We start from the raw sequence: 23,895 nt of genomic DNA, 5'->3' as shown, positions 1-23,895 counted from the left end.
TGGGCTCGCAGCGGTGCGAGCCGCATTCCGGTCTACGGAAGAATAATAAATAACTAGAAAATTCCTGAAGAAATTTAACCGGGGCCCTGCCAAAGTGTGCCCGTCGTTTGGACCCAGCATTCTGATGCTAAACATTAGCATCCATGCTAAAGATCGCTGCAATGTCATCAATAGCATGTGGAGAGTCCAAGCCTGGCTTACTCCATTCAGTATACTAAACATGGGTAACAAGTAAGGGAAATAGCTGATACCTCATTTAAGGTAAAAGACTGAAGACTGATACCATCTCAAAAGAGAAGTTGAGATCTCTTAAACTGAAAGACTTTTATTTCGAAGCCACATTTCCAAAACTTCCGGTGGATGCCGCAGAAGATGGCATTGTTTGCTTCACCTTCATGTGTGAGCAGATTTTCAGCGTCATAAACATCAACAAAGCTCATCACAGATCCTGGTTAACTGACCAACACCTCAGATCTGTTCTGAGAATTGCCACAACAAAACTAACTCCAGACTTTGATGCACTGGAAAAAAGGAAGAACAACACTGTTCCCACTGAGATGTGTTTCTCTAGTGTGTTATGGAAAAAAAATAGCAACTCTAACATTTACGCACAGCAGTGATTCAGTAGCTTAATTAACATACCGCACATCGCTCTCAATTTAAAGATCCCTTTCTTTCATTGGGTAATAATATTGAAACGATTGTTTTAGTTCTGCTGGGTTCCACATGGTTATGTGTTATAATTACAATGTGTTCCTTATTGTTACATTTAGCGTTATTTACTTCCTCTGAATCAGCCGACTTCCACTCACACGTGATTGGTCTGTCATGATGGTGGGGGTGGGAGCAACAGGGCGGTTGAGCGTTCGGTTGTCACGGAGTGAACCAGCTTGTTAGGGGCTGCAGCCATAATAATAGCAGCTCTTAATCTTATTTCTAATAAACCCTGTTTGACGGGACTACAGCTGCAGTGTTGGCATCATTACAATATGTTCTTAAATATATATTTTGAAAGTGATTCCATTGATCTTTTTCCACTAACTGTTGATTTCTTTTAAATTTGCACCTTCAATTGTGTCTGTTTTTCCATACATTTCAATACCCAGGTTTAATACATTACATTGCATGTCCAAATGCTCCTGGCCTCTCTGTCAAATTACCCATTCTGGCCCGCTAGTCAAAAACTTTGCTAACCAGTGTTAGAGCCATTACAAATAAGCATGTGGAGAATCACAAGCATGTTGACTAACATGTTAAAATTAGTGTACAAGCTAAAATTAGCCAAAATGCTAATGTAAGCCTAAATGCTATTAATATTATTATAATACAATAATAACACTAGTTAAATAATATTATAATTTTATTTATTTATTTCATTTTTCTTTGAAATCAAAAAAATATTTTTAAATATACATTAGTGACTATTGTCACTTAAGGCAAATGAATGTAATTCATAAGTGACAAAAAATTTTAATGAAAAAACCCACACACACAACTGATCACAGTTTAAAAATATATATTGAAGTCATATTAAAGATTTCTACAAACTTTTTACAGGTAAAGATTATAATGAACCAAAATTACAACATTTAAAGATTACAATAAATTTCAGAACATGATGCCTCTGCAAAAAAACGATTTTTTTTTTTTTTTACATGTGTCCTGTCCGGCCGTGTGGCACTCAGGGTTGTTGCCTGAGTGTCAAGGTAAGGCCTGACAGATTTAATCTCACAAGTGAAACATGGCTTTGCCACGATGATCAACTTGTCATAAATATCAAACTATTATACATATATACATACATGAAACATATATTAAACTATATTCTTACACGAAACTATTTTAAATATGTACATACATGAAAAACTATTTACAACTGTAGAAAAAAAAAAAAAAAAAAAAAAAAACGCTGCTCCAAAGCTTTCATTTGGCATCCAATCTATGTGACATCACAGACTCTGTAGTAAAAAAAAAACAGACAAAAAACAAATTAGTATTCATGACATTTTTAAACATTTCAGAATGATTAACAGACATAAATACCAATATGACCCAAGAAAAAAGGGCATACATCCACTGGATTCCTCCTATCAAACTTAGATATACAACGTCATCAATCTCAAGTTAAAATAAACAAAATTGGCAAATAAATTAGCCTTCATTTGTTATGTACTTACCTGGTCAGATTGCACCACCTGGAACATTCAAAGAAACAAGAACTCCATCTCCTCAGATTGTATGAGGCCCAAGTCCATGAGGTAGGTGAGGATTTCCTGGACTGAAAACACACAGAAGTCATTCCATCAATAGACAGCTATTACCAACAACAAAAAAGTAACAACTTGTAAGGTTGCTACAATTTAGATAAATTTTCTACATCTTATGGGCCAAACCTCAAGGTCTTGTTTCCTCTCTGTCTTCTTGGCAGCCTCCAAGGATCGTTTTGCGTGGAAAACCCTGCAAAAACAGACTAAAACTGGGAGAACAAAGGGTTAATTCCACCAAAACCAAACAAATTCTCACCAGGTGGAGGGAGTCCAACAGGACAAAAGTGAGCCGAAATTTTGTCCTGCTTGTTAAGTGATGATGAGGTAGCCACTAGGGGGCTGCAGCATTAAAAAGTTCAGTGTGACTGAGGAGAGATTGAAACAAGGAGAGCTTTAATTAAGTGACGCAAACGGTGAAGAATAAAAACGTAGTTCCGCAAAAAATTTAGGCTTATTTGAAGGGAAAAATTTATGCTAACTGTATTAGAAAAATTAGGAAAACTTTATGGTCCCTATTTCAAATCTTTTTAATTTCAAATAGAACAGAATATACATATAGTAACTGATTGTCTTATCTACTGCTCCCTGGTGCAACATTTCCAGCAACTACTCTGACAGTGAACCGATAAGTGTTTCAAGATCAGCCACTTTCGTATTCACAAAACTCAAACAAACTTTCATGTGCAAGTACAAAACCAGTTTATGAAGCCTCTTTTCTACGGAAGTAAATAAGTGTTGAAAAGATTCACAAAGTGTACAAAAATCTCTTATGTCTACAACAAATCCACAAGCATACACCATAATTCACAAATGTGTACAATAAATACATATAAAATCCACTGCAACAATGATCAAGAAAAACGATCCACGCTATCATATTTACGAAAGCAAACAGTCACATAAAGTGACATTAAAAATGACGAGAGATTCTAACATTTTCTCCAAAAAGATTTTCATGTCATGATTTCAGGGTTAAGATGTACAGTGCTTACAAAGTAATCATACCCCTTGAACTGTTCCATATTGTTACATTGCAACCACAAATATATTTCATCCAAATGTAATATGAAAGACCCATAACGTAGAACCCTTATGATAAGTGAGACTGTTTGATTCAGTGTTCCCGGCATTTGTTCAAAAAGGAGGTCTGGCGGGTGTGATGCCTCCCTCATAAGGTCTATTTGGGGTTCATGGAGAGGACGGACCATTGGATAGTCAAAAGTCAGATTCAAGAAGAGCAGTGTGGTTTTTGCCCTGGTCATCTAACAGTGGACCAGCTCTGTACCCTGAGCAGGGTCCTGTAGGGTGCATGGGAGTTCACCCAACTGGTCTACAGGTGTTTTGTGGACTTGGAGAAGAAGTTCGACTGTCTCCTTCGGGGAGCAAGGGGTGGGTTCTCTGGGATTATGGGGTCCCAGGTCCTTTGATACAGGCTGTTAGGTCCCCATATGACTGGTGTCAGAGAGTGGTGTGCATTGCCGGCAGAGTCGGGCTTGTTTCCTCGGCAGAATCCAACTCTAAGCAGAAATGAGCCTCACTTACTGCCAGTAATGCAGACCACATTTCTGTAAGGTTACACAGAAACCTTACAGTCCGTATCACAGGACTTGGACACCAAACTCCAGGAGACCCCCCACAAAATTCCCAGAGGGACCCTGTTAAATGCCGTCTCAAAGTCCATAAAACACATGTAGGTTGTTTGGATGAACTCCCATCCATTCTCCAGAATCTTGATGACCCTCCTTTCCAGAACTCCAGAATAGACTCTACCAGGGAGGCTTAAAAATATGACAGATTTTTTTTGCAAATAAACTGAAAAGTGTGTATTACTTAGTATATACCTGCAAAAATAAACAAATACTTCTCCTCACTGTTTTTCCATAGTTGTGGTTGTAATGTGATAAAATATGGAAAACTTAAAGGAACATGACTCCTTTTGCAAGCCACTGTAGATGCAACTTATACTGAAGCCAACACACAGTATGTAGGATTGTGATAGCTGTAGTAAGTCTGCAAGACACCTGATTTGACACAATATTCTGGATGAGAGATGTAAATATGATCAAGCAGAGTACGTTTTTCTGTGGTTGGATCAGAGATAAGTTGCATAAACCCTTTGGCTCTAAACAACTGATTAATGGCTTTTTTCCCAGGAGGAATAAGGTCCTCATTAAAGTCTCCTAATACGACAACGGGATGAATAGCCATTGAATTCAGGCCAACCAAGAGGCTTTGCAGATTTCTTAAAAATGTTCCAAGATCATAACTTGGTGGCCTGTAAACTGTCGCGATGACTGCACTGATTGGGGTGTCCACTTTGACAACGTTAAATTCAAGATCTGTAACCTCGTTAAAGAATCTCCGTTCCTGCGCTTGGAGAAGACTCCGGCAGTAAGTCGCTACTCCCCCACCCTCTTTGGTGGCAATGTCGACTCTGTTCGAGTAGGAGACATGTCTGTTCCGTGAAAAAAAAGAATAGCCCTCCATTTGGCAGGAAGCTGGAACAGAAGATCCAAACAAATGAGTCTCCGTAAGGCATAAGACATCTGCCAACATGAGTTCATGATGCTGTTTCATGTCCTCAGAGTGACAGACAAGGCCTTCGACATTGTGGTGGACAATCGTTAATGTTGCACCCTGATGACCTGACTGAAAATGCAAGAGTGGTCTGGTGTGCAAAAACGATGCTGGTCTCATTGATTCCATCGCTGCTCTAATATTTTCATCAGCGTAGATCTTATTTTCATCGAAATCAATGATTTTAAGTCCTTCCAGGGAAGTTGTGCGACTGAGAGCTATATGCCATACCAGGTTCAAAAATGCGCTTCAAAGAAATGACTGCAGACTTCATAGTCATTCCTTGGACTTTGTGTGCTGTACAACCAAAGGCTAACCTAATTGGAAATTGCCGTCGTACCACTCCCTTTACGCTACTCTGTTCCTCAAATCTCTCAATATAAACAAAGCCATCTGGTTTACCCCGAATCTTTTTTGTATGTCCAGCAAGAGGATTGTCCAATTTAAGTCCAATTAACTTTACGCTAGTCTTTCCGTCTTTGGTACTGGTGACAATATCAGCTATGGTGCCAAATGTTCCATTCACAAGACCGTCCTCTACATCCAAGTTTCTTATAATCATTACTCTAAAACCCAAACCAGCCTGTATGTTGTTAGACAAGTCTCGCTTGTTGCCCGCTATGCAACAGCCCAGGTTAATCATGTTTCCGGTCTTTGTAATTCTTTTGTAGTCCTCTGCCTGGATATCAACTGTTACTGCACCTAAAGAGGCCACAACTGCTGCATTATGGGTGTCCACCTGTTTGTTTGTTGCAAAAATGTGTAGGACATCCATTGGACACTCTTTGGGCTCAGTAACAGCTTGAATCAAAAGAGTCTTGTCATCATCACTGAGCAAATCCGCTTTACCTTTAACTCTAATCCGATTCAGGAGCTCCGCAAATGCTCTGTCATCTTTCTGCCGCATGATTTCGGTCAGGCTGATCATCTGGAAATTTTCATTCCAGATATCAAGCATGCCGTCCTCGGCGACACAAAGAGGTTTTGCCCGTCCAAGGGGAGGAAGTTGGAAGAAGTCCCCCACAGCAAGAACAGAGACCCCACCCATGAACCTGTTGTTCCCCTTTATTTGTTGAAATCTCCAGTGAACATATGCAAGCAGGTCTTTGGAGACCATGGAGATTTCATCAATGATCAAGATTTCCACACTAGAAAGAACTGCCCTCACTTCATCCAATGAATTTCCAAGACCCTTGTATGGTGGTTTTAAACTTTTGGGTAGTTTCAAGATGGAATGTAAAGTCTTCCCCGATATGTTGTACGCAGCAGTACCAGTAAAAGCTGTAAGAAGCACAGTGGGCTTGGACATGTCACCAATATCAAGAAGTCTAGGAAGCTGGCGCAAGAGCTTGGTTGCCTCCTGGTAAACACATTTGATGACATGAGATTTACCACAGCCAGCTCCTCCTGTCAAGAAATAAAAGAAAGGTTCTGGGTTGTCACCCCAGACGCGCTTCAGACACCAATCGCGAATGGTGTAAAACACGGATGCTTGAGTCTCGTTTAAACTCCTGTACATTTGTCTGATGAAATCAGGGCTCAATTTTGGAGCTTCAATTTTTGGCATGTCTCCAATATTGACATCAATTTCGTAATCTGGAATAGGGTCTTGCTCTTCATCTTCTTCAAATGGTGGTCGCTCAGCAGCGCATTCTAAATTGTCTAATTCAACCTCTGGCGCAAAAGTGTTCCAAGCATTACGAACCGGTCCTTGCTTTTTCAATTCTTCCATAATTTTGTCAATTTTTTTACCCTGCCCTTCATACCTTTTGCGGTTGAAATCCACATACTTTTTAGCCTGATATCTACCACGGAAACCGTTGTTGTAAAATGCTTCGTAGGTTGTGTGTTCCTCAGTTTTAAGGTCCTCATCTCTTCTGTGTGGACAATATAACTTTAGAAGCCGTCTATAAAATTTTTCGGGTGTTTTTTCTCCGAGAAACGAGTAAATCTGATAACTGCAGGTTTGCCCATCGTTCTTTTCTGGATGAATCCTGCATCATTAAGTAGGGGAATAGCATTTGGCCCTTGAATTTGATTGCCATATAAAACGCGGTATTCTGATGCAAATTCTGCCAGGCACATGTGTTCGAATTCTAACGTTTCTGGTCTGTTTAGATATTTTTCCGGCAATCCTGTCATCCACACATTTTCCTCATCTGGAGACATGTTCACGAGTTTACTCATTGGAAGGCTCATTTTTACACCGTCTTCATCTGTTTGAAGAAAAAGAACATTACGCGAGGATTTTTTGAGAGGTAGGCTACAAGTGCGCGCAACCGATTCTTGAGCACTAACCTCTCTCTGTTTTGAATAAGCCTGCATAATCTTTTTCATTTCATCGCGTTCGCTAACATTGGTCGCCTTTAAATCATCAACAACAGATTTGAGGAATTGCGCCATTTCATGCTCTGGCTTGGCTATGTAGGACATCATGTACTCGATGCAGCTGTACTCATCAAGCACATACTGAATGTCCATGTTGGCATTCCACGCACGCAAAAGATCAGGGTTGTACCCATTCACCCAACTATCTTTAGGATCACGTTTCATCATTACCACCATTCCAGAAGTGAGAGCATCGACGTGGCCAATGTACTCTTCTTTGGTCATGTTACAAGCCTGGAGTAACTCTGACAAATCCCTAAAAGATGATTTTTCATCCTTCAGTAAATCCCTAATTGGTTTCAATTTCTTCTTAGCCTCTCTTTGCAGGTTTGAGATGAATAGTGATCTGGATTTTTTGGACTTTCTCCTACCTTTTTGCTTAATTTGTTTTGGTTTTTCCTCATCATTTTCGAGATCAAAGTCAATTACTGGGACGGTGATTCTAGTGCGGTCCATCGGTAGTTTGGGAAATCCAAATCGGCATTCAACATTACCTTTTTTGCAAGACTTTGAGTGCTTTTTGCTGTGCATTTGAACCTCTGTTACAATTTTGTGGAGCTCTGGATCTCTGATTTCATCAGGCAACTGACAGGATATGTAACGATCGATGAACTTTATGACTTCACCGCAACATGCAGGGTCTTCCATTTCAGGTGCATCCTTAATCCATATCACAGCATGTATATGGGGTGAACCCCTGGCTTGAAATTCCACGCGATAAAAGTAATCCTCAACTGGTCCAATGGGCTGTGCAGGGGAAAGAATGAGGTCTCTAAACAATGCGTCCACTCTCTTTTCAAACATGCGCATGACGGTGACAGGGTTGCTCCTAAGAATGTCACACTTCGCATTCCAGTCAAGCTCAGAAAAACTTACCTGCTCTCCATGTTGAGCTTTGATCGCCTCAATGACTTCTGGCCATCTCATTTCAGCAGCAGAGAACGTGCAAAAGAAAGTGGGCTTTCCAAGTTGCCTCACCATGGCGTGCAAATCACGTAATCCTTTTTCCCAGTAAGCAGGAGTTCCTCTTAAAGGCTGCATGAAACGAGTGGCCTCTTTATTTTGTATGAGTTTGTCCAACTCCTCTTTGTCCTGTAGCATTTTGCTGGAAATATTTTTCCCTTGTTTGGTGCTTGGTTTCCCTTTTCTTGTCTGAATGGACATGCTATCATTGGCCATATTAGTTTCTGTAACAAATTGAGCAAAGAAAAGGTAACTCTGGTCTTTTGCAAAGCGAGTATCTATAGAGAACAGTCGTACATTGAAATACCTACTCGGTGAAAGTGCAACACGGCGGGATTCATCTAACGTGTTTACGCCAGTTGGGAAATGTACAGGATAAGCCTTGGCTTCAAGTCTCGGAACACTGAAGAAAGAGATGGGCTTATTCCCCTGGGCCGGTGCAATGCTGAAAATTCCTTCTCCATATGATAATACTTCCTGTGCAATGTCAGGAGGCTGCATGCAGGTGTCCAAGATCAGACCAGGTCGAAGTGCCTGATGCTCTGCCCCTATGTGGTCAGGTTGCTGGTCTGCTGCTGCATCCATTTCAGCCTCCTCTGCTTTTGTATCCAAGTCCTCAACTTGCTCATCCTCTTGAAAACTCTCAAATGTTGCGTTTTCATTTATACTTACCTCTTTGTAATCCGGATGACTCTCTTTAAGCTTTCTCAGTCCAGCTAACACATTTTTCATGTTGACTGTGTAAAAGTACTGGTAACCTTTGTACTTGGTTTTCCTCTTCAGCTTCACCTGTAAAAGCTGGGCTTCCTCACGGGGCCTCGGAAGACTGTTTACAACAGTTTCCATGTCAGAAGGAACACAGACAACTGCTCCATGTATTGCCCTTTGCTGTCCCTTGGGCAAGGAAACAATTTTTGCAAAAGGCAGAATTTTTGCAATTAATTGCCTTTCAAGTACATTCAATTCCGCAAGCTCTACGGGAACAGGAGCCAAGTGAAGGTTATTGGCAGCCGCAATGGATGGCATCTTTCCTCTACTTAGATGGCTGTCACATGTGTAGCAGATCCACTCCCCCATCCTCTCTTCAGGTACAGAACAAGGGGTTGAGCACACAGCTCCACACATGAACATACGTACCTGTTAGACAATCAGCTACTACACGCATATTCTTGGTATATTTATCTCGTTTACATTGCTTTACTTGATTGGGGAAAAGAGCTCTGTGACACACGGTGCAAACATATGTCGGTCCGTTTTGTATGTTCTTATGAAAGTTTTGTATTGCAGCTTTCATTTCGTCACTCATCAAAGGCCGTGGAGTTTCAAAGTGAAAGCCTACATTTCTTCTGTACTTCCTTCTGATTCGCAAAGCATGCTGCAGTGTCAAATTTTTGGAAAGTACTTGTTTTGATAGCCTATCTCTTCTATTGGCAGCACATTTTTCTTTATGTTTGACTCGATAAGCAGGCTCACTATGATACTTCACCTTCATATATTCACGCATTCTTTTTTTGTGTTGCCTTCTGAAGACTGGACTGTTTTTGAATCGATTCCTGATGTATAATTTTTGTCTGCTTCTAAAGACCGGATCATCTCTGAATCGATTCCTAATGTATGATTTTTGTCTGCTTCTAAAGACCGGATCATCTCTGAATCGATTCCTAATGTATGATTTTTGTCTGCTTCTAAAGACCGGATCATCTCTGAATCGATTTCTGATATATGATTTTTGCCTGCTTCTAAAGACCGGATCATCTCTGAATCGATTTCTGATATATGATTTTTGCCTGCTTCTAAAGGCCGGATCATCTCTGAATCGATTCCTAATGTATGATTTTTGTCTACTTCTAAAGACCGGATCATCTCTGAATCGATTCCTCATGTATGATTTTTTTCTGTTTCTAAAGACCGGATCGTCTCTGAGTCTTTCCCTAATGTATGATTTTTTTCTGTTTCTAAAGGCAGGGTCATCTCTGAAACGTTTACTCATATACTCAGCCATGTGGGCTTTATGACTGGCTCTGAAGCTGTGGACAAAGTTGAATCTGTACTTAATGTAATTTATTCGTTGCTTCCGGAAAGATTCATCAGTCCTATATCTATCTTTTAACTGATCCTTCCTCTCTGCTTGATGAAGAATGTATGTTTCTTTTAAGGCCTGTAGCTTTTTCGTCCTAAATGTTGGAGATTTTAGATATTTTTCTTTTTCAGATGAACGTTGTTTAATTTTATTTACTATGTTCTGTCCCTGTTCCGTTTTTATTCTGTTCCTAATTTTTTTTCTATTGGCTTTTGGAACTTTTGACACTTTTGGAACTTTTGACACATTTGGAACGGTTGGAATCGTTTCCTCTAATACGTTTGCAACTTCCCTAAGCCAAGGAGGCATTTTCTCTTCAGAGGTGCTCTCTGGTTTGAAAACAGTTGGACTTACTTTTGTGGCTCCAGGTGAAATGTTCTGAAAGGCCAAATCCTCAGAAGGGTTGTCATTTTCCCTGACAAAACCTACTGGCACAAACTCATAGGTGGCATTGGGGCCGCGGTTTCGAAAGAGCTTCAGCAGATGGTTGACCATGTCAGACAGGTTGCAGAAAGTCATCATCACTGCAGTTCCGCTGGGTTGGGGCAGGCCAGCGAAATTTCTTGAATGGGAATCAAAAACTCCAAATCGACCGCTTCTGTCCCTGAAAACTGCAATGCACTCTGGAGTCACCAAAAGAAAAGCATGGGTGACATTTTCCATCAGGCATTCCAGTTGCAGGGCAAGAGGCAAACCAAATTGGCTCCCGCTACTAGCAAAAACATGACCTACCCTTAAACCAGTTGTGTGTACTGCATAGATGTTCCCATCTGTCAGCACATGGTCAGGCATCTCTTCAAACGTTAAGTGATTGTCACGAAACGTTCCATCACTGATCAGTTGCTGTTTAACACCGACATAAAGTTGGTCTCCTTTTTCAATCACTCTGTCAAGCAACACTGTGTCAAACTGCAACCCCTCATTGTGGTACGCTAAAAATGTGAGTGCCATGCATGTGCACTGGTGATTACGGGAAAATGCAGCATACCTGTTGTCGGCCTGGGAATGAGTAGCACTTACCACAAGGACAGGTGGAACGCTGATCCCGGGTTCCAGCGCCGAAGCCTGTAACATAAAAAAAGTTATTACTTATATAAATATTCACCTGATGACTACCTACCACCAATTAGGCCAGGTGTAAACATGTATTTTGAAAAATAGTAATCAATTACTCTGGCAATAAATAAATTGAAATACAATTTTCATAAAGTAACATAATGGTAAGTACTTTCACAGCAGTAATGGATCAGTTTTCAATATTAATACATATGTTCATATTTGTGCCTCTCAAATTCACTTTTCTGAACTTTAGAAATTAATCTAACAATATTAGCTCTTTTTTATCCAATCTACAAAAGCAAACATTTTGAAATAATATTCAATTTACTAAAATAAAAAAGGCACAAATAATAAAGCAGCACACCCACAAAGTTAAAAACTTGAAAACACACAATTTCTAAAATATATAAACGCACTTTGCACAGCCATTTGTAGCTTTTGTGCTAATGTGAGTGACATAATCTTTGGCACCTTTGTCATACACGGAACCACGTATGCTAACTTTCTCCACAACACGTTGCAATCATTTGTTGTGACTGAGATGGTAGGAAGGAGTTACCTGGCAGCTCCCTTCCCGGACATGGTCCTCCAGTGGCACGGAAGAGGACTCGGCGGGGGCGTCCATCGGGGGGACCGGTCTCCGTGCCTGGCGACGAGCTGGCGTGGTGGTCTCTCTCGGCGCTCCCTCCATCTATAAATCAATAGAAGCTATTAACTTGATGCAAAGTTCACATATACATTTCATCATCTTAAAGTCTGTGATATATATTCTGAAACAGTGTCACACCTGCTGCTCCACCGGATTCAGCTGGGAGGGATCAGAAACTGGACGACGCCTCGGAATCGTCTTCTAATGAAACAAATAGAAGAAATTATGTGATTGTTAAAACCAACTATGGCATATCAAATTCAAATTATCATTTAAAAAAAAAAATTAAATACCTTCCTCCTCGTCGGAGAACATGTAGGTAACGGAGCGTCACGGCCAGACGCAGGAACGATCCGGTCCATCTCCTCCAGCAACGTTGGGCTGAACCACACCGGATTCGGGGGGATGGAAGAATCCAGCAGGTCTCCCTGTAAAATAACAAAAATAGCTTAAAATAGATTCATTTGTACTCTGAGAACACAACATAGTTTGCTTTGAGGTGAAGAAAATCATACCTGTTGGTCAACCACCCTCCCAGTGGCGTGTGGACAGCCATCACCACCCTGGACACCGCGCGATGTCTGTAAACAAAGAAAAAGTATTTTCAGTGGCAGCAAACCCTCTGGGTCCAGGACATACATGTATAGTCATTTTGAACAAACTTTGATTTTACCTTTGAATTTCCTCAACAGAAAACATATCAATGCTATATGTGGCATTTTCTTCAGCACAACCTAAACTGTATGAAATGACACTTTTTTCCCCCTTTTGGATATACTGTTATTACACATACAGGAGTTACAAAAAATTCAAATTTGAAAAACATTTATTTTTCACAGTGAAACTCACAAAGGGTTTCTACCTTAACTCCTGGAGTTTACAATGGCTGGAAGCTGCTTGGGGAGTCGCTCTACCTCATCCCCTGGTGATCGGCTTCTTCCAGCTGCGCAGTGCCGCCATTCCTCTCCTTGGATCTCTGAGTACCTGCCTCTACCCTACCAATGCGCCATCTTACCTTTTATTCCTCAAATTATCTAAATTTCTAATAAAACTGCCATCAACATCGTCTTAATCTTTACTTTGCCTCAGATTGTGGCTGCAAGTTTCCCTCCTTATATTCAAGTTAAAAAAAGACCAAACCTGTTTCTTGCACATTTGTTAGTTGCATAATTGTTCATATACAATGACCAGACAGTGAGTTTCTTACTTTACTAGTTTTTCTGGACTCATTCTACTTGACCTCTGTCCTGTCTGCAGTCATGTTGTCATTCATAGATTAACATATAAGTGCACATTTTGTTATTTTGTCTAGTTATTTTATATTTAGTAAAATTTTTAAACTACGTACAATATCACAGTCATGTATACATTTCCATAAATGTTATATTCCTTATGGTTTCAATTGTGTTAACTAATATTTGGACGAACCATCTTTTTGGCAAAAGTAAGCAATTTTTCCTTAGGCACCAATAAAGTATACACAATTCTAAAAAATATGTATTAATAATTATGAAGTGTGTCACAGATTTCTGTCAAACCAATCAATATTTTACCGTTTTTGCCATTACGCTGGTCCCGCTTGTCACAGTTGCTCTTTTCACCATTGCTTGCACAACTTTCCCCCATTCCGTATCAATAAAATACAGCCCATACTTATTGTTTGGAGATTTAAAATAACAAAGGGATGTCATATTGCATTTCATATTTTACATTTGTAAGCCAATTCCCTTTCACATTCTCAAAATAGGTGGTTTTTAACATTTACATGATTTTTTTTTTTTTTTTTTACAAAATAGACTTAATTATTTTAGCATAACTCCAGTTTTACTTTCCCCTCAACACAATTAAAAAACTGGTATATTGTTTACAATCAGCACTTTAAAGAAAAGTTGAAATATTGACTCAGGGAGGCACACACAAAACAGACATGTTAAAAAGTGATACACATTCATGGACTCTTAAAGAGTTAAACATGCAAAATTTTGCTTAAATCAACAAAGCATGTATTTAGTACCTTTCGGCGAACCACAGTCCAGTCGAAGGGGTCCGAACGACGCGGAGCAGCCACCTCGCCAACCACAACCAGCCGGGGCAGGGGACGTCTCACCGCGGGGGGGGAAGCCGTCCCAGGGGGGGGAGGAGCCAACATCGCAGGAGCTGGGGATTTCGGTGCACTTAACTCAAGTTGCGAGCAGACCGCAGCCTGAAGCAACTGAGAAAGGACTTCCATCCCCGGACGGTCGCTCAGGTGAACCTACGAGTTATAAATACATTTTATAAAATACAGTACGCCTAAACAACACTTTTACAATTATAAAAATCAATTCAACTTACGCCATCCCTGCTCCACAAGGCTAGGCTGCTCAGCGGGAAGTGTTCAGTGACAGGGATGTACCGAACACCTAGAGAGAAATAAAAGAAAATTTCATTCTTAATGTCAGTCACATTAACAATGTAGTAATTTCAGATAATGTTGATTCAAAAGGTTAAGTAAGTTAATTTTTAGTCTGAACACAAATTTTGTACATCACTTACTTCTCTGAGCAGCCACACGCTGAAACTCCTGCCGCAGCAGCTGTTGCACACTTTCCTCCACGCAAAGGCGTGGTGGAAAGTCCACAACGACCACCTGTAAATTCAATCCAAAAAAATGAAGCAAATTAACATATGCCAAGTTTTCAGATATATTTCATCATGAATAAATGCAGTGGACTTTATACTTACATTAGCAGAGAGGTTGCAGACGGTACGCAACAAAGCCCCGAACGCCGCTCCGGCCTCCACGAAGGTCCTGCTGGCGGTCAAGTTGTTACTTGGGGCCAGAAGACAGATCACCTCGGGGGGCCGAGGCAGAACTGCATCCAGCACCTCAAGCCGCAACTCTTCCGCAGAGGCCCCGGGGGATGCAAGCACCCCTAAGGAGAAGTCGCCCTTTGGCATGGTAGAATACCCATCCACAATAGCACGCAGATGGGAATCACCAACCAAAAGAGCAAACTGAAAAAGAAAAACAAACATTTAAGTTTGCTTATAGAATTTTATCATTCAAACCAAGATTTGTGTATGAGACGGGACAAAAAAAAAATACCTTCTTCTCCAGAGCCTCGGCAGTAGGCAGAACCAACTTGCAGCTCCGTCTGGTCACCCGGGAGGCTGGCCACGTCTGGACCCGATGGCGATGCCCCGTCCCACGGCCTGTTTAGAGATGTGCGCTTATCAATATTAGGCTGTCATGCCTCTGAAAATGTAACAACAAAACAACAAAGATTTTATCTACATACGTGACCCAGGAGAGGTCGATTGCACACGGGGCTCCTCCTGGCGCACCACGGGAGGCGACATCTGCAAAAGAATTATTATAAAATGTTTAGATGAATTACAAACATAACTGGATTGGGTTATTTTAATTAAATGATTCTGAACTTGTCATGAACATACCTGGTCGGGCAGGCCACCCTCCAGCACTCGCGACGTCTAAAGACATAAATAAAATTAGTAAAGCAAATGATGTTATTCAACAATAAGTTGCTAAAATGTAAAATTATAGCCATACCTTCTTCGGCGGGGACCGAATCGGGTTCCAAGCGCTGGACGCGAGCGGTGGTGTCTCAGGCTGTAAACACAGAAACGATTATAATCTTGCTAAAAATTAAAAACTATAAGAAGAACTACCATTAGACAAAAAAAATTTCTGCAGTGTGTATTAATATACCTTGGCGACGACCGGCACACTCTCCAGCTTCCTCCATCTCACCTTCGCCGCCTCCGAGCGTCGTCCTCGACGTGGCATCCTGTAACACCACAGTAAAAAAAGAAGACAACTGCGGGGGAAAGGTGGTTATTTACAAATAAAAATTAAATTAAGTAATATATATGAAATTAAACTGTGTAACACTAGGTGTCTGTGTATGTGCGTGTTAGTGAATGTGTGAATGTTAAAATGTGATGAAACTTGTCTGAATATGTATTGATGGATTGATAAGATGTTGGAGTGATGTAGAGGTGATTTGCAGCAGGTCGCAGTGGAAAATGCAGTGAAAATCGCAGTCTCGCACAAGTGAAAAGCTGTAATGAGAAGAAAAATACATAACAATTAAAAAAGGCTTACAAAAATAACTAATAGACATCGAACATTTTTTTATTAAATACAAGAATTAATTTCAAACTCTTCTAAGGCATCTAAATATGATTAAGATCTTTTCCACAACTGATGTAAACATCAGTACATAACAAAACTTGTTCTAAAATCTAATTAAAAACACAGATTAAACAAATTAATCTGTACATTTTCATATGTAAATGGAGAAAAATAAAGTTTAATCAAATCAACCAAGTCTATAAGCTGTTTAAAGGAAATTATAAAACTTGTCAAACATCAAAATTACAAACCTATGAAAATACACAATATTAGCTTGGTGTGTTGTAAATTAGATTTTTCATTTGAAATTTAAAAAATTATAAAGTTCATAAAGTGACTGCAGTAAGTGTTTTTTGTTTTTTTCATCATTTAAGGCAAAACAAAACATCTGACTTTATTTAGTTAATCAGAACCTCTAGGTCAGGGGTGTCAAACTCAAATACACAGTGGGCCAAAACTTTAAATTGAACAAAGTCGCGGGCCAAGGTTGAACAAATGAATCTTTTAATATGGACCCAAACAAGTTCTAAAATAACAATAAATATTGAACAAGTAAAGCTTATCTAACTTAAAAGTACAGGTGTGCAAAATTGAGTTGCTAATAATAATAAAACATATTATATTAAATAAAATATATTTAATATATGAAATAAAATATTAAATATATTAAATAAAATTTAAATAAACATTCAATGCCTCCTTTCTGACGTAAATGTCTAATATTAATTTAAAATTGCCTCGCGGGCCAAATTTGGCCCGCGGGCCAGAGTTTGACACCTATGCTCTAGGTTCTCCGTTGCCGAGTAACGCTGCAAATCCGCTCAGAAATTACCGCAGCTGCTGCGCTTCAGACCGTAATACGGATAATATTTCCCAAATTAGACTAGAACCGAACAAAGTCACATATTAACCTGTTATAGAGAACAACTAATAAATCACGCAAAGCCTCGTGAGGGCCAGAAATAACGTGAATAAATTCAGAAAAATCTTATTCCATCAAGCTAGCAAGTACGCTATCAGAGCCACAACGAAATATTGCGCAGTAAACTTTTAAAATCAACCACCTTTGTCAACGAACACTACATCTAACAACTACAAACAGTTATGATAATATTGTACTGAAATAAAAATTGTAAATACTATATATTATGGATAGATCACGAACACGTCTTACCTTGTCCGAAGCAGACTCGGAAGCAGAAAGTTCCAGAAAGTTCCAGCAGCTCGGAATACGTGTCAGCCAATCAGAAATTGACATTTACAGCGTGTATGACGTAAGCTCCTGCTGACCAGTCAGCTTTACAAAATAACAATTTTAAAAGATGCAACACAATAACAATTGTAAACATAGCTGTCGGAATCTGCACCTTACGTCACAGGCATAGATACAGCATGTTACATGTCAACAAATCAGAGACTGACATTTTCCAGCATGTATGGCATATGCTTCTGTTGACCACCCAGCTTCATAAAAAAAAAAATAATAATAAATAAATAAAATAAAATAAAAAATAGAATATTTTAAGAGACAGAGCCTAAAAATTACTTGTTTAGACAAAGGTAAGGTTCCCTATGATTATATTTAATCTACATGACAGATGTAGACACAAGATATTACATATTACAGAAATCAGATATTGATATTTTCCAGCGTTTATCAAATACTCTTCTTCTAACCTGGGAGAATAAATGGAAAAAATGCTTATATTAAGAAAAGGCTAATGCTAATTAAACAGCATTACCCTTATTCTGCAAGGCAGTGCATTTGTGGGGGGACTAAAATGCTAATGTCTGTGCTGATATCTGTGCTTACCTATTTACCATATCTAAAGCAAAAGGCTAATGCTAATGCTCTACTGAACCCTAACCCGAGAGAAAAAAATAATTCAGGATAATGCAGGATAATCTTATTGCACTGCCTACAGCAGTGCACTACTGGGTAACAGTGAAATGCTAATGTTTGTGCTAATGTTGATGCTCTGGCAGAGCCCTAACCTGAGAGAAAAAGATCATGCTGCATAATCTTATTGCACTGCCATAGTGGGGAACAGTGACATGCTAATGTTTGTGCTAATGTTAATGCTCTGCCTTGCTGCGCAAGGCAGAGCAGAAAGTTCCGGCTCTGCCTTGCTGCGCAAGGCAGAGCCCTAACCTAAGAGAAGAAGATCATGCTGGATAATCTTATTGCACTGCCTATGGCAAGGACTCTGCCTTGCTGAGCTAGGCAGAGTCCTAACCTGAGTGAAAAAGATCATGCAAGCTAATATCATTGCAGCGCCTGCAGCGCTGCATTAGCCACAGATGAATCTTAAGGCTTTTATTTTGGAATTTTCATTAAGCTTAATTTAAAATTGCCACACTAATTCTGTGTGTAATAATGGTTGGTTAAAATCAGTTATAAAAAGTCCAACCACAATGTAATTCTAAAGGCCAGCTCATTCCTCCTCAGTAGTAACTGACAGTTCCGCCATGTTGTAGTTCTTAGAATCAACTCTGACCTCTTTTGTAGGCACTGAGTGTTCCGCCATGTTGTAGTTCTAACCTTCAGGAATTGTAGTTCTAAAGAGGTCAACTGTCATATGTGTGAGGCAGAGACAGATTTCTATCTTTGTGAGACACCCAGTGAGTTTCAATGGAAAAAGCAGCCCGAACAACTCCTTGCCGTTCGGGAACTGTGATACGTATCAGAAAACCGTTTGAAGCATATGAGAGAGCTATTTTTCGTCTCCGATAGTCCTGCAAATCATATCTGTAGCTCATGCACAGTGATTGCAGTGATGAGAGAAAAATGGTGTGCGCTGAGGTCTGAAATTTTCCATAAAAGTATGAAAATATATGGTGGAGAGCGCCAGTTAGGCTGGAACTTGATTTTGCTCTGAAGCACCTAGACAGAAAACCATAAGCCCTAGAAAAATTTTGAAAACATTTTACCGCAGTAGGCGTGCGTATCGATGTCATGTCCGAGTTTCATACCGATAGCACAATATTTGTGGGAATGACAGCGATTTCAAAATTGATTTGGGGTCAAAAATCCACTTCATTCTCCACTCTAGCAGAGCAGCAGTTGGTGGCAGTTATGCTCTGCTTTTCGGCAGTTGGAAATTTCACTCGTTTTTCGCTTTTTAAGTCGCCGTCGTAACACCGATTCCCCATAAAAGTAATAGCTCCAATGCCGGGATCGAGCCGCACGTTTTGATACCACTTTTGTGGGTGGGCTCGCAGCGGTGCGAGCCGCATTCCGGTCTACGGAAGAAAAATAAAGATCTATAATAATAATAATAATAATAAAGAGGCGTTCTATTGGGTGAAGATTAATAGGTGCCTGCCATGCAATGCATGGAGGCAGTGACTGACTTGCTTCGCAAGTCAGTCACTGCTCTCCTTATGCATTGCTATGGGCAGGGCCCCAATAATAATAATAAAGAGACATTCTATTGGGTGAAGATTAATAGGTGCCTGCCATGCAATGCATGGAGGCAGTGACTGACTTGCTTCGCAAGTCAGTCACTGCTCTCCTTATGCATTGCTATGGGCAGGCCCCAATAAAGAGGCATTCTATTAGGTGAAGAACAATAGGTGCCTGCCATGCAATGCATGGAGGCAGTTACTGACTTGCTTCGCAAGTCAGTAACTGCTCTCCTTATGCATTGCTATGGGCAGGGCCCCAATAAACTGTGAGGCCACAACTGACAAATAAATCTTTCACCAAAAACAACTTACAGGAATACTAACATGTTTGAAAAAGGAATGCAAGTTTGTCAACTAGCACCATACAAATCTAATTCTTGTAGATTTCTTCTTTCAAAATAGCAGGTTGTAATTTTTACATGGTTGAGTTTTCTTTCCTTTCTGTTTAACCAAAGACATGTTGAGCTAAATATCAGACATTGTGCTGTTTGAAGTCCAAATTAGTCGAATCTCTGTTTTACAACACATAGTGGCTAGTTCTCATTCAAAATTCAGTCCAAACTTTATTGCCAACTGTACTTATTTGCAAATAGATTAGATGATCTTGGCAGTAATGTTTTCTCTGCTAAATCTATGTATTCTTTTTTATTTTCAACATTATGGTATGCATCATTTACTTAAACATTTTAAAGAAGTCAAAATTAAGTTTTTCCTGCAAATATTTGGAAAGCTAAGCTTTAAATTCTGTTCTTCATTTGATAAGGAGAAGGTCTTTACTTGAAAAGCAGAGACCCCTTTCTCTACAACTTAAATCTGAAATTTAGGAATGGAGAGTATCACAGTGGAGCTTGATGCCTGATTTGTTTGGCAAAGAAACTTAGTCTTCAAAGAGCTAAAAAAAAAATAGAGAAAGTTGCTGATTATGTGGCTAAAAAAGACAAGACAGTTCGTGTTATTTGCATTCCCACTGCCAGCCATTGTGAGTGTTGTGATAATGACACTAACTTCATGGTAATTCTGCATTGTTTCTCAGTTTCACAACAAACACTCACTTTGCATATGAGTCTTGCTCCACCTGGTGTCTCATAAGGCATGAACTGTCAGAAAGGAATCAAATCATCCTTAACAGTCATATTTTAGATGCTGTTAATGTGTAGCAAAAAATGTGACGAATAATAATTTAAAAAAAATCTAATGTTATTGAAGAGCTTAAAAAAAATCAGGTTAACCTAAAATAAAGATCAGATTTTCTACAATTTGTTTATTTGCATTCCTTAGTGAAAGCCATTGTATGTAGAGAAATTACAAAGGCTCAACATTGTCCCAACGTCTCAGCCAAAACTTTTATATTTTCTCTGATTTATTCAAATATTTATTCAAATATTTTCAGTGTAAATAACAACTGTTCATGCTTTTCATTCAGTCTTGAAACTATATTTGGGTAAACTATCTCTATCTCTTCTTCAACCCTACTTCCCTTACCTGCAGACGGTTATTCCTGCCTGAAGCCCCCACCACGTCCCACTGGCTGCAGGACTTCTTAGGGACCTTGTAGTTGATGCGACTGCCAAGGCCTCCCCCGACCTCGTCGTACGGGTTCTCGTTCAGGTTTTCAGGCAGGTTGCTGGAGCTCTGACTCCGGGTGATTGTTGGGACGACTCTGGGATTTGATGAGTTTGCTTGAGTCATGGAAGCTGCAGGAGATCCTGGGACCATGAGGCGACTTGATTGGGAGGTTGAAGAATTGGGCGTAAAGGTGAATCCAGAGAGAGGCAGGGTGGGGAAGTGGTTTTCTCCTACTACTGTGTTCCTCTCAGACCTCTGGAAGGCACTGCTATAAGTGTTAATGTTTTCCATGGACCGGTACATGGGCTTGTTCACTGTGGAGGAAAAAACCAACAGCTCCAGTATGTATTTTTTACAGTTTTTTCTATTATTGTTGAACTTTGTATTTACTACCAAACAGTACCTTGACTCTGCTCATTCCTGCCAGTTCCTGTGAAGCTGGGAGAGAGTGAAACTCGGGGTAGCATCGGCATGTTGGAGTGCAGTGAGACAGAAGTGACAAGGCGCTGGGGCGAGGGCATCGGTGTGATAGGAACCTCAGTCACATACGTAGCAGGGACATACAGGGGCTTTGTTTTGCTGGCTGCACCGATTCTGCGCACCTGTTCAAAAACAAAGTTAAGATCAGTGCTTTTGCTGCTGTGCCATTTCAGACACAGGATGTTAGGAGAAGTGTTTCTTGAAGACAGCTGAATCTAGATATTTACATACACTACTTAAAATACATTTTTATTGTTTTCCTTCACTGGCTGACATTAAATCAGACAAAAGCTTTCATATATTAGGCCAGTTGTAATTTTTAAAGTTTTCTAAATGTCAAAATAAAGAGAATTTTTTAAAGTTTGTTTTTATCCTTTTTTTGAAACTCAGAGATTTAAACTTTTAATAAACTGGGTGATGATGAGGTAATCTTTGTGAAATTATAACAGCCTGTGGTGTTTGTCCCAGATAATTTCAGAGAAAAATATGAGTATCAACTGCTAAACATAAACAGATGATTTGGTGAAGTTGATGAGTCATTATCAACTGCTAGCAAGACCTATACTGCTATGAGGAAGATGGTCATGCAGAGAAGAAGAAGCCACTACTCCAAAAGCAGCAGGTAGAGGCATATTATGATTCGCAAAATGCACTCACGGACAAAGACATTAATTTCTGGTGAGGTAATGATTTAAGTATTTCATCATAATGACCAGCATCGCATTTACATCATTCCAACTGCAAAGTATGGGGGAGGTGATACCATGCTGGTATTTAGCAAGTTTAGTCTAATTTAATGTCAGGCAGTCAGAAATAATGGTTCTGTGTCCTTTCTATAGTTTTTTTTAAATAGCTAGTTTCAACAGTAAGACTATATTCCTGTTTCAATAGCATTTGTAACTAAAAATAGCCATATTCTAGACTGAAATGATGTACACAGGGAGAGGCGTACATGGAAATAAACATGTTATGATTAACTAATTTCATGTTTACCTATTTTAATTTAATCTATATGTATATTAATTAAAAAGTACTGCATACACAACAGTAAATGAAATGGCTGGGCCCAAAAACTGTAGCTTAAGGACAGTTTATCTGAACTACCTTTACAAAAGCATGAGGGGAGAAGTAGTCTCTCTATAATCAGAAATTCTATAAAAATGTTAGCTGTAGCTGTAGGAATGGTCTGACGTGGAAATCTCACTAGCTTCACCTATTTGTGTTTCTTAAGTGTTGTGTTGTTGAGCTCTTGACTAATCACCTAAGAGCGACATTGGTCGCAATGGATTCTTTACCTGGTTAAATATAATATAATTTGCACAGCTTGCTTCAAGAGGAAGTTAGAAAAGCAGCAGCTTACTACTCCTGAGAATTTTTCCCATTTGTCTGTTCTTTCATATTGTAAGCATAGACATTGAATAAACTAACTCTGTTATTTTACTATGCTTAAAACAATGTTTTCTCACCTGCCACCAGTCTGCATTTGTCTTCTTCAGGAGAATAAATCGTTCGCCTTCTCTTATGCATACTTGTCGCCCGTCTGACCCTCGGTAGCTGTAGTCGTACTGAGCCTCAAGAACCACCGTACCACTTGGAACCCCACACACAGTCATCGCGCTGGGGTTCACCACAGGTGCTGTGACAGGTTGTGTCGGCCCCACAGACCGACGCCAGGAGCCTGACAGCATGGTTCTCTACCCAGTCGTGTTCAGCAGTCGCTGCTGGGTTTGCCCTTGTGTTTGATCAGGCTTGGGACAGTGCAAGGCAGGCGAGTCTGGAGCCAGAGGAGCTGCATGGTCTGGGACAGGGAGAGAGTAAAAATACAAAGGGATAGACAGATTAGCACAGCTGTTAAAGAATGCTACAAATCTCATAGTGATGAGCAAGTTCAAAGGGTGAGTAGCACATAATAGCTAAAATAAAAATCATTGTTTGTAACTACCAGAATAGATAATGCACTTTTTATGCATGAACTGTTTTTAATCAAAAGATGATGTCCACATTGTATGTGTAGAAATATTTAACATTAGAGAACAGATGAAGGAAGACTTATGCAGGGAGCACTTTCAGCTGTAGGTAGCTGTACTAATCTAAGCCTTTTAACTAATGGCTTGGATTACTGGCAGTGAATAAAACCAACAATAAATGCCAGAATATTTGTAGAAAAAAGGAATCAAAATATTCTCTCCAGCTACAATTTTAGCACACCCAGCAGACTCTGCATGCAGGAATACAAAACAGGATGGAACCCCACTTTTCAATTATCTTTTCATCCCTTCAGAACCAGGAGACCCATGTGAGTGAATAACTCATGCGTTTG

At 39.8% G+C, this 23,895-nt stretch overlaps 2 protein-coding genes and 1 pseudogene across 8 annotated transcripts in view; all 3 read right to left on the bottom strand.

Moving 5' to 3' along the window:
- The window catches only part of arhgap9 (Rho GTPase activating protein 9), a 96,181-nt gene that overhangs the window by 58,431 nt on the left and 13,855 nt on the right, over positions 1-23,895 (bottom strand). For 6 of the 7 annotated variants that reach the window (XM_055027558.1, XM_055027564.1, XM_055027561.1 and 3 more), the window contains exons 2-4: positions 23,042-23,373; positions 21,499-21,697; positions 21,012-21,409 (exon numbers count right to left, since the gene is read on the bottom strand). In XM_055027558.1, the coding sequence (XP_054883533.1) occupies positions 21,012-21,409; positions 21,499-21,697; positions 23,042-23,263 (819 nt within the window). In that variant the 5' untranslated portion in view covers positions 23,264-23,373. Of the gene's footprint in view, positions 1-20,581; positions 20,614-21,011; positions 21,410-21,498; positions 21,698-23,041; positions 23,374-23,895 lie in introns of those variants that run through there. The other variant, XM_055027565.1, reaches the window with a different exon arrangement.
- LOC129358479 (ATP-dependent DNA helicase PIF1-like) lies at positions 1,500-6,770 on the bottom strand. The gene is made up of 3 exons (XM_055027566.1): positions 2,394-6,770; positions 2,178-2,278; positions 1,500-1,958 (listed from the first exon to the last, which is right to left on the bottom strand). The coding sequence occupies exon 1, from the start codon at positions 6,574-6,576 to the stop codon at positions 5,029-5,031; it is 1,548 nt and encodes a 515-aa protein (XP_054883541.1). The 5' UTR covers positions 6,577-6,770; the 3' UTR covers positions 1,500-1,958; positions 2,178-2,278; positions 2,394-5,028.
- LOC129358480 (uncharacterized) lies at positions 11,707-15,862 on the bottom strand (annotated as a pseudogene).

The sequence above is a fragment of the Poeciliopsis prolifica genome, unplaced genomic scaffold (genome assembly GCF_027474105.1).
Source record: "Poeciliopsis prolifica strain line A6 unplaced genomic scaffold, Auburn_PproV2 SCAFFOLD003, whole genome shotgun sequence".
Taxonomy (NCBI): domain Eukaryota; kingdom Metazoa; phylum Chordata; class Actinopteri; order Cyprinodontiformes; family Poeciliidae; genus Poeciliopsis; species Poeciliopsis prolifica.
This window is presented reverse-complemented; position numbering and strand designations above follow the sequence as displayed.

What these genes read in the sequence shown, in the direction of transcription:
- LOC129358479 (XM_055027566.1), bottom strand. Translation starts at nt 6,576, where the DNA reads ATGGAAGAATTGAAAAAGCAAGGACCGGTTCGTAATGCTTGGAACACT.